This window comes from Trichosurus vulpecula, chromosome 2 (genome assembly GCF_011100635.1).
Source record: "Trichosurus vulpecula isolate mTriVul1 chromosome 2, mTriVul1.pri, whole genome shotgun sequence".
Classification (NCBI taxonomy): domain Eukaryota; kingdom Metazoa; phylum Chordata; class Mammalia; order Diprotodontia; family Phalangeridae; genus Trichosurus; species Trichosurus vulpecula.
The window spans coordinates 75,231,753-75,245,490 of NC_050574.1; the positions used below are offsets into that span (position 1 = coordinate 75,231,753).

The window sequence follows — 13,738 nt, forward strand, 5'->3', positions numbered from 1 at the left end:
CTTGAGGAGTGTCTCTCCTTTTTTTCTTGGGGTATGTGTGTCTCTTTCTCTCTCGGTAGGTATGATTGTCTGTCCTCTTCCCAGGTTGAGAGAAACACTGAAGCATTCCTAAGGGAAAAGGAGGTAAGGGTTCAGTGGAGGAAAGGGTTATCTAAGCTGGAGGAGGGGAATCTTGGCCCTTGCCTAGTCGTGAGAAAGTGGAAGAGTGTTATGCTAGGATTAAAGGAAGGAAAGGGACAGCCATATACTTGAAGCTTTTCCTGCAGAGGAGGGATTTGTTTCCTCTGAGGGAGAAGCGCAGCCTGTCTTCTTGAGTTTGATGTGGTGGTGCCACAGAAGCTATCAGGGAGAGATCATCCCATTGAGGATTACAGAAAGAATCGAGGAGCTTCAGTTGTTGCCGATTCCTGCCCATGGGTACTGAGGCCACTAGTTCATAACTGGCTTACAGGAGCAAAGAGGTTTGTTGGCTTTCCAAGGAATGTGCCCAAGACAAAGCAGAAAACGTCCCAAGATGTATCAAAATAGATGGTGACTACCTGCTTATGGCCATTCACTTGAGCACAAAAGATACTGCTGGAAGTAACATAGACAGTATTTCTGAAGAAAGCAAGTCTTGGGCAAGAAACTAAAGACCACAGAGGCACAAGTTGTAGTTTCCTCACTGTTGTCCATTGAAGGCAAGGGAAGGAGAAGAGGGAAGTTGATTTTGGAAATGGGCTGAGAAGATAGTGTCTGAGAAAGGGATTTGGACTGCTGGACCATGGACACCTTTCAGTGTCCTCTCCTGTGTCTCCTTGTTCCTGACTTGCCAGACTTTTCTGTGTCTCAGCATTCTGGAACTAATCAGCCTAGAAGATCCCTGCACCTCCCTTCTCTAATTGGTGAGTTCTTTCTAGAACTTTCATTTTGAGGAAGTGCCCAAGCCAGTCATACTCATTCACTCCTTTCTCAGATCTGCTCCTGACTTCCCTCCCCCTTGCCCCTTTTATATGTTTTCTTCCCCCATTAGAATGTAAGTTTCTTGCCTGTCAGGGACTGGTCTGAGTTTCTTTTTGCTTGTATTTATGTCTTTGGTGCCTAGCACAGTGCCTGGCACATAGTGAGATCCCTTGTTGACTTGGCTTAAAATATAACGATAACAGATTTCTGGCCAGGGATAGTACAGCTAACAAAGGCTGGTGAGAATGTATTTGCCAGGTGTTTTGCAAATGTGATCAAAATGGCTCTAAGCTAAAAAGGGTTTTGTTGTTGAGTCAGTTCAGTCTTCAGGCCTGTCCAACTCTTTGTGACCCCATTTGGGGTTTTCTTGGCAGAGACACTGAGTGGTTTGCCATTTCCTTCTCCCGCTCATTTTACAGATGAGGAAGCTGAGGCAAACAGTGTTGAGTGACTTGCCAAGGATCATACAGCTACTAAGGCCGGATTTGAACTCAGAAGGAGTCTTCTGAACTCCTGGGCCAGCACTCTCTCCACTAGAAAAAAAACTGCCTTACAAGTAGGTTACCATAGAGAGTTCCTACAGGACTTCTGGGTCACATGACCAACTGGACAGATACTTTCTTCAGTCCTCATGACTTCTCAGACCTTTCCAAAATAGGAATCTTGCATAAAAGATAAAGCAGGTCCACCTGTCTGCATGGTCTAGGACACCAAGAACCTCGACCAGGTAGCAGTTCAGTGAACTAACTGCAAAGAAGGCTCATCTCTGGTCCCTAACATCATCACTCAGCACTCCCTTCCCCACTTCCATCTCTCAGCACTCCCATCATGCTCTGGCAGCAGAGCTGCACAAGCTGACCTACCAAGCTTGCCACAGAACTCAGTTCTACTCCCCTCCCATTGTTATCCTAGTACAAAGAAAAATTAAAGCCCAGAAGCTTGCTCAGCTAGAATAGCAGCGGCAGTGCTCTGTGCTACAGCAGAGCTCAGCCAGAGAACTGAGGCACCAGGAAAATTGGAGTAGCGCCCTTGTATGGGCTGTGTGGCACTCTGCTAAACCTGAGGGAAAGCACCCAGCTGGGGCCAGTTCCGTCCCCCAGAAGTCACTTGAAGCAGAGACAGAGGACAATGAAATGTATTTGCCCAAGGTGAGAGGAAGCTGACATAGCTTTGAGAGCCAGCCCTCAGGGAAGCTGGGAGGAGTCAGACAGTGACTAGAAAGTGGTTATATGAATTTAATAAGAAACATATCAGACATCTAGGTCATATGGCCAACAAGATAGAGGGCTAGATATTTTCTCCAGTCTTAATGACCTCTCAAACCTCTCCAAAAAAAGTATTAGACATCAGACATAAATCAGTTTTAGGAGTCTTCATGATCTAGGCTCTCAAGAACCCAAACAAAGTAAGTACTTGATGACCTGACAGCAGAGAAGGCTCATCCCTAGCCCCTAACTTGCCCACTCAGCACCCTTTTCCCTGCCTCCCACAGTGTTCCTAGAAGTAGGTCTATACAAGTCAATCTATGTACTTGGAATAAAACTCACCTCTCCTTCAACACACCACCCTCAGCCCCTCCTCCCAGTGCCTCACATCCAAATGGTAAACATTTGCTCAGAATGCAACAGCAGCAGAGTACCAGTATTCTGGGCTGCAACAGAATTTGAGCTAAACCTGGGGACAGAGGGAGCTGGGGCAGAGCATGTGTGGGGAGCTGTGTGGCACTTCACTAAAGCTGAGAGAGAGTCCAGCATGCAGCTGGGGCCATTTCTGTACCCCTAGAAGTCACTTGGAGCAGAGACCAAGGTGGTGAACCATAATTGTCCATTGTGGGAGGAGGCTAACATAATTATGAGATCCAGCTCTCAGGGACACTGCCAACAAAGGAGTGGGATCCAGATTGAGCCGTAGGAAAAATAAAGAAAAAAAGATCCATCAAAGATCTCAGGAGGAGCAAAATTCAAAGACCTTGAACATCAGCAGAAAAAACCGACAGGAAAGATATTAATAACAGAAGGGGAAATGGCCTTCAGATGAGGAAACAGCGTTCAGGCATCTGTGAATTAAGTATTTCAAGACAGGAAGATGAATCAACACCAGTGAGGCAGAAGACCCTGTGGATTCCCAAGAGAGCATAGAACCACAGCAGGATGTTTCTGAAAAGGTGTAAAAGAGAAAGAAGATTTGTAAAAGCAGACAGGATGCATGGAGATTACTTAAGAATGATAGGGCTCTCAGAAGAACATGAGTAACCAAAATACCTCAACACGGTAATGTTAGAAATAATGTAAGAAAACTGCCCTGAACTTCTGAATAGAGAAAACAGCCATTGAAAGAATCCATATATCTCTTCCACCAAAAAACCCTATGCTGAAAACTCCAAGACATAAAGTGGTTAAATTTAACAATTTTTTAAGAAACCACAAATTCTGCAAGTAATGAGTAGAAATACCTTCAAATATAGAGGAAAAGAAATTAAAATAACGCAAGATTATTCTGCACTCACCAGAAACCAGCAGGAAGTGGAATAATTTGCTCCAAAGAGCAAAGGAGTTCAAGATACAGCCCAACATGATGTACCCTGCAAACCTTATCCTAAGTATTAATGAAGAAAGAATGGGATGGGCAGTTAAGAAAAGAGGGGTTTGAAATATTTGAAGTAGACATCAAATAGGGGTGATAGGGAAGAAATAGGCCTGAAATAGCATAGGCTATATCTCACAGTACCCCACTTATAGGTGAATCAATGTTGAATCAATGTTTTTTTTTCTTTTTCTGGTCAAGCTAAATTACAGATTGAAAAAGATACATAAAAAGGGAAAGGGGAGGAATATGATAGAGGGGATGTACCTTAATTAAATCAGAGTTAGCAGTGAAGGGAAAATAACTCATCTAGTCTCTTAAGAATAAGAGAGCCTACAGGAGAATGGGCAAGGAAGCAGAGGGGAAGAACATCAAGACAGGGAAAAAAGGGGAGAAATCTTGGTGGGAGGGAGGCCAGGGCTGTCCAACCTTAGGTTTTTATTGAAACAATAGGCAGTGTATTTTGATTTGCCATTTTAGTGAGGAATCTGTGGTAGCTCAGCTTTCTTTACTAAAGCATTTATGTAAATTTCTATGCTTGTAGGCAGGCCACATAAATCACATTTTGGACAGACCTGTACTGGGCTATCAATGAAGAAGAGAGATTCTATAAAGGGAGTTAGGGACCTTACGATGGGTATTATCTGCAGAGATTTGGTCCTTAGACCACTCGTCCTTGTTTTGGAGAAAGGAAATCAGAGCTGGGGACAACACTCATTCAGAAGAGTACTAGGACATGGACCAAGGGAAGGGATTCCATGGTAATTGGGGGGGAAATAACCACAGGTGGGTAAAGGTTAATCATGAATATACAACTAGGGACATAGGAAAATTCGTACCATGGACCAATATCCTTTCTATCTTCTGCTTTCTAAGAGTGAGGCACAATGGGGGAAAGGGGGCCAGGGGACGAGATCTCCAATGCATTAAAATAGAAACTGTTTAGAAGAAGGGAACCCAGCATAGTTACCTTAGAAGCTGTTATTTCATGTGCAATTGAGACTAAAGAAAGACGTAGTATAAGGGCCATGAATCAAAGAATAAAAAGGGAAGATAAATAATGAAGAGGAGGGAAGAATCCTTTTTTCTTAAGGTATAGAAAATAAAATTTAAAATATCAAACAAAACAAATTGAAGGGGAGGAGAGGAAGTGTGATTTTACTTGACTGTTTAAATGAGAGGAGAAAAGAGTGGGAGAATTAACTACATTAAAAAAAAGGACTAATAAGTAAAACTCCAAACTAGAGAAAAGGGAAATAAATGTGATGGGAGGGAAAGTGCTTGAGGAAGGAGAAAAGAGAAGCAGTGAGAATAGGGTTGCTTTAACATAGATTAATCTAATTGAAGGGACAAAATACTATGTTTACAGAGGAGTGGGGGGAAATCCTAATTTGGAGAAGACCAATGGAGCCTAACTCTCAAAACTTTAAATGTGAATAGATTAAACAAACAAACAAAAAAAGAGTGACAGGTTGGATAACAAAGCTCAACTCCACAATTCATTGCTTACAAGAACACATTTAAAAAACAGAGAATAAAAAAGAGGGGCTGGAAAAAAAAATTACTTATGCATCAGGTGAATCCAAAAAAGCAGCACTCCTGCTATTAGATAAAGATGGTATTAGATTAAGTAATCATGCTATTAGACAAAGCAAAAACATTCAAAATTATGATAAACATTTATCCCATGATAAACAGGGATAAACAAAGAAACAATGCCAAAAAGGAATCATAGACAAACAAATATCAATATTAAACTTGTATCTGATATCATAAAGAAAAAAATTAACCACAAGAAGACAGACCGTAATATAAATATAGCAGGAGATTTCGGTGTTCTTCTCAGTTTTCTTTTAAGTAGGATTGTGTGTGTGTGTGTGTGTGTGTGTGTGTATATATGGGTGTGTATATATACACACATACATATATATATATATTCCCAGCGCTGCATGGAACTTTTACAAAAATTGAGCATGTATTGGGGCACAGATATATGTGTAAAAAGGCAGAAAGAGTAAACACATCTTTTACAGACTATTAACACAATAAGAATAGTAATCAGTTGAGAGAGCAAAAAGATACAGGAGACTTAACAATGAAATTCTTAATATTGAGTGGGTCCATGAATAAATCATAGAAACAAATAAAATGAAAGAAAATAATGATGGAACAATAAAAATTTCTAAGAGTTCTCGTGAGTAAAAATCATATTCCAACAAACATACATTAATAAAAAAATAAAAATCGAAAGCAAACAAACCTAAAATAAATACAAAGAAGATATTAAAAATTAGAGGAGAAATAGATAAACTGAAAACCAAAAAAGCTATAGAAATGACAAGACTAAAAGCTTGTTCTTTAAAAAAACTAATAAAATTGATAAACCTTTAGCCAGTTGGATTAAAGAGGGCAGAAAATAAACAAAATAGCGAATAAAAAAGGTGAAATCACAACAAAACCAGGAGACACATAAAAATAATTATTAAGGCCTTTTATGTAATTATATGCTACTGCAATTAGGAACAAAAAAGAAAAAGATTTTCTACAGTGAAGAAAGAAGAGTAGCAGTTGAGCTACCCAAAAGTTCATAGTAGTTGAAATCCAAGAAAAGAGCCAGTAATAAAATCTGTGACCTCAACTATATATTCACAGATGGCCAAAGAGCTTCTAATTCAGAAATCCAGGAATCAGAGAGGAGAAAAGTAAGGTGAATATTGGGATGAAGGTCTGTGAAAGAATAGAAGTGATTTTATTACTAGGTTATTCTACAAACTATATGGACAGAAAGAGGAAATAGAAAAGTTTGGGAAACAGCACCATGCTTAGACTTTAACATCATAGCCCTAGTTGTGCTTATAGAGGGATAGCAGTGTCACTAAGAAAGAACAAAGACTAGAAAAGCCACTTGATTGAAATAAGTATACATAGAGGAGGCGATTAATTGTGAAGACTTTGGGGAATTAATTTACTTTGTATCTGAAGAAGATGCCAAAGACGTAAGGGAATCCCCCCCCTCCCCCCGCCCCGGGGAACCAAGAGAACTTCAGCTACTTACTCACATGCTAACTTTCCCATTTATACAAAATCTTGAAGATTTATCTATACAACCAAAAAGACCCATTCTTATTGATAGTAGGGAGCAGGTTTTCACAAGCAATATTGTACAATGGACTGTATCTTTACTATCATGAAACTCAAGGAAAGATCTAAAGAATACAAGTTTATACTGAACTTATTGTTGATTACGAAAGAGCATTTGGTTTGAGCCACCTTAAATGCTCTCCTTCAGCAAGGTGTCTCCCATTCATAAATCAGAATCATTGAAGATTCTTTGAAAGATACAGCAGAAATAATAACCTTATTCACCTATGGTACCTTAATTACCTTCTTACTCTGGAACTACCCTTAGCACTTGGGCTGCCCTCACCCTGAAACTCTACGGCCTCGTGATCCCTTTCTCTCATTGGTGAGTTCCTCCTGGGGCCTTTATCTTGGAGAAGGACCCAGGCCAATCTCCCTTCATTTCCCTCCTGACTTTGCCATCTTGGGGCCATGTGGGTATCTACTCTCCCCCTACCTCCCATTTCAGCTCTTCTGTTGTTATCTTTTCTCTGTTAGAATGTAAGCTCATTGAAGGCAGGGGCCAACTTTCTCTTTATATTTGTATGCCTAACAGCACAGTTCCTAGCGCATAATAAGTACTTACTAAATACTAATCATCAGCTGAGGCATGAAATTGATTCAGCACATGGTCTGTGTTGAAGAGGGATTCATGTGGATATTGAGATCTTACAGATGTTTCTGTTTGTAGTTGAAATTAATGCTGCTTTCACCCATCCTTGGAACATAGCAGAGTTTCCTGGAAAAGATCTGTAGCCATTCAAAAGAGTTGACTTACCATCCGCATGGGAAAGGACAAGTGATTGAAGAATAACCATTACTCAGATTATATCATGAGTTCGGACAGACAACTTTTTGAGCTTTTCCATTAGTCTGTGTCTCTGGGACAAACAGTACAAATGGACAATACTCTGGCTCACAGTTAAATAGGAAGAGAGGAGAAGGAGAACAGGCTGGATTTTATGCAGAACATTATAAAGCTTCTTTAATGCCACATCCCCCTCTCCCAGAGTCTCATGATTTTAATACAAGATGTGGAATATAGTTTACAAATAATTGGAAAATATGATGAATTTTGAAGAGTTGGAGTAAAAGAAAATCATCCTTTTTTCTTGGTTGGTGTCTTCCTGAATTACTCCTGGGGTGTCGTGTGTGTGTGTGTGTGTGTGTGTGTGTGTGTGTGTGTTTGTTTCTGATCCTCTTCCTTTTGGTTCACATGACTGTCTTTCTATTCCTTTCTGGTGGGTGTGTCTGTCTGTTTGTCTGTCCCACCCTCCCTCCTTTTTCCTTTCCCTTTGGGGTACATGTATGTTTCTGACCATCTCTCTCTCCCTCTTTTTTTGGGTACCTCCTCTTTTCTTCGGTTTTATCCTCTCCCAGTGTATGAGTGTCTTTGTTCCTTCGTGACTTTTTTCTCTTCTCTCTGTTTTTCTTGCCTTCTCTCTTTTCCCTTTCCCATTCTCTTTTCTCTCATCTCTTTTCTGGTCTTTCTGGGCCAGTGTATAGAACTGAAGTATCCTTCATTTTTGTTATTAAATAAAACCTTATTTTCCCATTCTTAATTTCAAAAACTTGTGAATTAAATATTCTATTACATTAAAGCAAAAAAGAACTAAAATAAGTTTTTTAAGTGTGGCTTTTAACTGAAATTTTTTTCCTTGTGGGTCGGTGCCTTCAGTGGAAAAAGGATTTCTTGTTTCTGAAAATAATTTTTTCCTTATCAAATCAAAGTATGGAATAAAATTTAACTATAGATTCAGCAAGTGTTTAGTAGGGTTTTTTTTCCTCCATTTTAGAAACTCCAATAGCAAAAATGATCGTAGGAACCGAAAATTTAAGGAAGCCGAACGACTCTTCAGTAAATCTTCAGTTACTTCAGCAGCGGTAAGTGGGGTAAGACTAGCAGTACATTTCTGATGGTTGACTAACTATCAACCCAGTTGAAACTTAGATCAGTTTTTGTGTCAATTCTCTTAAAAAAGAAAAAAGTACTTTTTTTGCATTTGATGTGTAATTTTCATACTTTATTAAAAAATTCATATTTTTTCCCAGATAAATCTATTTAGCCAAATGCTACTTTTCTGAAATGAGTGGTTTCCCAGGTTCCTATTTTGCAATACCCAGATTAGAATCTTAATTTCTTTTTTCTTCTGACTCTTGGTGTCTTTTTCTTTTAGGCAGTCAGTGCATTGGCTGGAGTTCAGGACCCACTCATTGAAAAAAGTAAGTTTTTTTGTTCTTAGGATCTAGTCATTCCTGCATATAAATGTTAAATCCTTGTAGTTTCTTTGAGAAACCTAGAGGAGGCTCTCTTGCACTTTTGTTCATATACAAGTACAAACCCTTACAGGCGCTATGAGAGAGAGAGATTGCAACATGCTTCCTTACCTCCCTTGGTTGTTACTAGGGAGGTGGGCTCAAAAACTGTCCTCAGTTCTCTGAAAAAACACATGTAAGTGACCCTCTTTAAGCCCACTGAATTAAAGTTATTGAAGAACTTTTATTACAGAGAGAGAGGTAATCTGGTGAGATGGAAAGAGCCTTGGACTTGAAATCAGCAGCGCTGGATTGTGGGCATAGTTGTACGTGACTGTGGCTAGTTCCAGTAGTGTCTCTGAGCTTACTTGCTCCCACTTCAAAATGAAAAGTTTGGGTTAGGTGACCTCCAATGTTCATTTTAACTCTCCCATATTATTAATCCATGATACCTATAAATTCTTGTCTATAAAATGGGAAACATACTTATCTTCCGCCTTATTAGATAATGGATGCTTTGGAAAACAACACTACCATTTAATGTATGGAAGCAATACTTTGTTTCTATTTTGACTTCTGAAACAGTGATGAGAGATCTATCTTTGTACTTCAGTTTTTGGAATTCTCCATATTGGAGCTTCTTTAAAAATCAGTATATCTTTAGAGGATCAACTATTCATACAAATTCAAGGATGAAGGGAAATCAGGAGAGCAAAGAGAGGGATGTTGATTTGGGAAATGATCATTTTCTGTAGGTCATGCACTTCCTCCCTGTTGCTGTGGTTGGCATCATATACCACTGATACATTTAGGATGAGAAGTTCTGTCTTATAGGGCAATAGAAATATTAAGTTATGGATGCTTTTTTATTTCAAAGGGAGAGTATAGCAGAATTAGGTCATGTGAATATTTTTCACTAGAACTAAATAACTACATTAACAATAACATACAAGGTAATGAATTAACTCAGGGCAAAGGAGTGCTTATTAAACCAAGCTCTGAAACCACTTTATAAAAGGGTACATGTCAAAGCATTGTAAATTAGTATAATTTGATTCTTCTGTAAATGACTAGAATTTAAGAACCATTCAGAAACGTGGTTCTTCCCATTAGACCATTTTCAACATCTCATGTAAACCTGCTCTAAGAAAGATTAACTGATTAACAGTACTTCAGAATAACATCTGGAGTAAATTGTCCTAAGAAGGGCTTCCTAGCAACCATTGAAGATAAATATATACCTCACTTTATGCAGTAGACATGTTCTTGAAAAGATATATCTATCTATCTATCTATCTATCTATCTATCTATATAGATATATATAAATTGAATAATTTTAAATGTATTAGGAAAGATATGTGAACATTTTCATAAAAAGTTATTTTGTAATATATTTAGTTTTGTACTTCGGGATTTTTCTGAATTGGATTTTTTAAGATGACATACATCTTTTGTTCCTTCCTGAACTTTGTTCCATATATACATGAATAAAAAGGGCCTGGTTTAAATTTGTATTTACTTTAATCTTTGACTGTAAGCCCCCTTTTCTTCCTGTTTGTTGAATTCTGAGTAGATGTTTCAAGACTTATAACTTAATATTTTGATTACTTTTTAGTGACGATAAAAAGTTGGAGGTATACTCACCTAGTGGAATACATAAATAAGGAATCCAAAGCTATTTCAGAGGGAAAAATGGAAAATTAAATTGTTTATAGGAAGAGTGCGTGTTGAAAAGATTGGAGGAAATTATAAAGTTAAAAAGATATATTTCTGCATATTTGAGCTTGAGTTGTGATAAGTTTCTCATTTGCTGTGTTTTATTTTCCAAATCTTTTCATTTTCAAGGCTTTTAAAACTTATTCAAAGGAGTTGGTATAAAACAGCTTTCTGTTCATTACATCAAAAATTGGTATGTTAAATGAGACAACTATAAATTGAGAGCCTTTTTTGAGGAGTGATATTCAGGTGACCTGTATCATAAGATCAGATAATCAAGACGGATTTATTAAGCACCTACTATGTACTAGGTGCTTGGGAATCAAAGATAGATTTCTATGCATAACTCCATTGAATGAGATATTTATTTCTAAAGAATTGACCATATTTCTTTTTTTACTGGCTTCATTGTAAGATAATTTAATTTATAAATGCCATGCACATGTACTTTGCCATAGCATGCAATATATGTGAAGATCTCTCAGTGAAAACATATGTGTATACATATACGTGCGTGTGTGTGTGTGTGTGTGTGTGTGTGTGTGTCACCTTGGAACTTAAGTCCATGCATCTAAGTATTAACAGTGGTTTAGTTATGGGACAGAGAAAGATCTTGGCCATAACAATGTCTCTACGTCCCAGTTTTTTTCCTTTTTTTTTTTAAATGAAAAGATTGAACTGGTTGGTTTGAAGGGATCTTAGGGTCCCTTTCAGCTCTATCCTTGGTTATTCATCATACTTATTTCATTTGGGGCATTATCTTGATGCTTATGGAAGGTAATTAAATTGCTACATTAAAACCCTGGTTTAACAAAAAAATTTTGAAAGTTTGTAATTTATGAAGAATTGTCTGTTGGCTTCAGACCCTGCGTAACTCAAAGCTGTATCCATAGCCATGATATGTGGAGCTCTTTCTCAGGGACCAGTTTTGCATTTGTAGCTTCTTATTTGGACATTTTTACTTCTACAGGTTTAACTTGCCTGTAACAGAAGTGCCAGTTTTTTCTTCAGAGCCAGCTTTCCATCTTAATATTGTTTTTCTTAATAGTTATACCTGCTGTCTTCTGGTCACATAAATTGGGTAACTTTGGGTCATGCTTTACTGCTCTGTCTTCCTAAATTCCTCTATTCCATTGTATCCACAACTCCCATTTTTTCTTCTTTCCCACTCTCAAATCAGACTTTCATTTCTTTTCCATTCCCATTAACTGCCACTGTAGTTTTGGCTCTTATCTAATACGTAGACTGCGTTTATGGATCCAGATGAGTATCCCTTTTGAAGTAGCTTAGGAAGCTGAACACTTATTCCAGTAATGCTGTTACTGCTCTGAACACTTTTAGAGTTCTTTTTGAACTATAATCAGAGGTTTTTAGCATGTTCTTTTGGTCATCTTCAGATGTGGCAAACTTGATGGATATAATTTTGGAAAGTTGCCGGAAATAATTTGAAGTGAAGTCTGGTAAATAAAGAATCGAGCTGAATAATACCAATTTTTTTTTTTTTGTCGTTCAAACATTTGATAGCAAACATGCTGTGAGCAGAAGCATTGTTATGAAACATGTCAGGCTACAGTTTACTCCTTTTTACAATGTACAGAATCTCTCTAACGTCTCAATTTCTACATAAGTCTAATGCAACTAATCCTTTGGAGTGAATTTTGGGTGAATGTCCAAATCTGCAACGAAAATTTCCCTTGGTCTGGTCCTCTCACGTGTGTAGGACAATCGAGTTTCTCCCTGAAGATTTGAGTCTTTTTCACCATAGGCTAAATTGGAAGCATCATGTTTCACCACTGGCTATTGTTTTTCTCAAAAATGCAGTATTTTGTTTAACATCTCTGGAGCAAATAAAGTGTACATCTAGTCTTCATTGTTGCTTATTTCAGTCTTAAACATATATACACACATCAGCCATTCTGTGTGACATAATCTTCATTGAAACTCGATGTTGATTTTCTTTCAGAATGAACCTATGTTTTTCTCTAAATTTATCTATTTAGCTTTCTTTTTTATAATTTACTATCTATTTGAATGAACCCAGTTTCTAGTTTTTCATTGGTTCTCTGGACAACTAGACAGCCATTTTGCACATTATTATGGGTGTATTTAATAGATTAGAATCCCTGGTTAGGGCTGGCAAGGGACCTTTGAGAGAACCAATTCAACTGCTTTATTTTACAGATGAGAAAACTGACATTCAGTCAGCCATACTAGTGAGGGGCAGTGATGGCATTCAGACTCGGGACCTCCTCCTCGCTACCCAGCATTCTCTGGCATGGCTACTTTTTGAAGTTCTTTTGTTCCCATACACTTCTTTACCATGTCAGATGATTTCCTTGCAGATTTAACTTCATACAAGCTTTGATATTCTTTGCATTAAACAAGTTCCTCGTTTTTATGTATACATGAAGCATTATTATGCCTTCTTCACTTATTAATAGAAGGTTGATTGGTTGACATTGCTGTGTGTGCCACATAATTCTTTTTTATCATTTATCTTTTGCTTGCATAAACCATACAATAACGTAGTTTTATTACGTTGCAGTACATAACTAGCTTTCCAGTCAACCAATATTTAATAATAAAGTAACAATAACTAGCACTTATTAGAGTCCTTTTTAAAAAATAATTTTAGTGGTGTTTTCTATTTCTTATATCGCCATTATATCACATGTATCTTTTCCCCTTCCCCTTCTCAAGAGCCACCCCATATGACAGATAGGTGGGGTGAGAGTTAAGATTAAAAAAAAGAAATCAGTATAACTAATCAGTACGTTGAGGAAGTCTGAAAACATGTGCAATGTGTAACAGCTGTGGATCTCCCACCCCCATCAAGGGATATTTTGGGGGTGTCTTTTCATATTTCTTCATTTGAATCCTGCTTGATATGATTTTGTTAGATTTACTATTGTTATTTTTTTGGTGTGTCGTTCCTTCCATTTACAATGTTATATTATTGTATATAATATTTTCTTGGCTCTGCTTTACTCTGCCTCAGTTGACATAGATCTTTCCAAACTTTTGTCTTCATCACATATGTCATCTCCTACAATGCAGTAATATTCCATTATATTCATGTACCACAATTTGTTTAGCCATTCTCCAATTGATGGACCTTTA

At 37.7% G+C, this 13,738-nt stretch overlaps 1 protein-coding gene across 6 annotated transcripts in view; it reads left to right on the forward strand.

Annotated features, from left to right (window-relative positions):
• MEAF6 (MYST/Esa1 associated factor 6) overlaps nucleotides 1–13,738 on the forward strand; it is a 32,299-nt gene that overhangs the window by 4,123 nt on the left and 14,438 nt on the right. For all 6 annotated transcript variants that reach the window (XR_005009572.1, XR_005009573.1, XM_036744593.1 and 3 more), the window contains exons 3-4: nucleotides 8,442–8,529; nucleotides 8,823–8,868. Coding sequence is in view for 4 of the 6 variants with exons in the window: in XM_036744593.1 (XP_036600488.1) it covers nucleotides 8,442–8,529; nucleotides 8,823–8,868 (134 nt within the window). In the remaining 2 variants the exon portion in view is untranslated. The remainder of the gene's footprint in view (nucleotides 1–8,441; nucleotides 8,530–8,822; nucleotides 8,869–13,738) is intronic.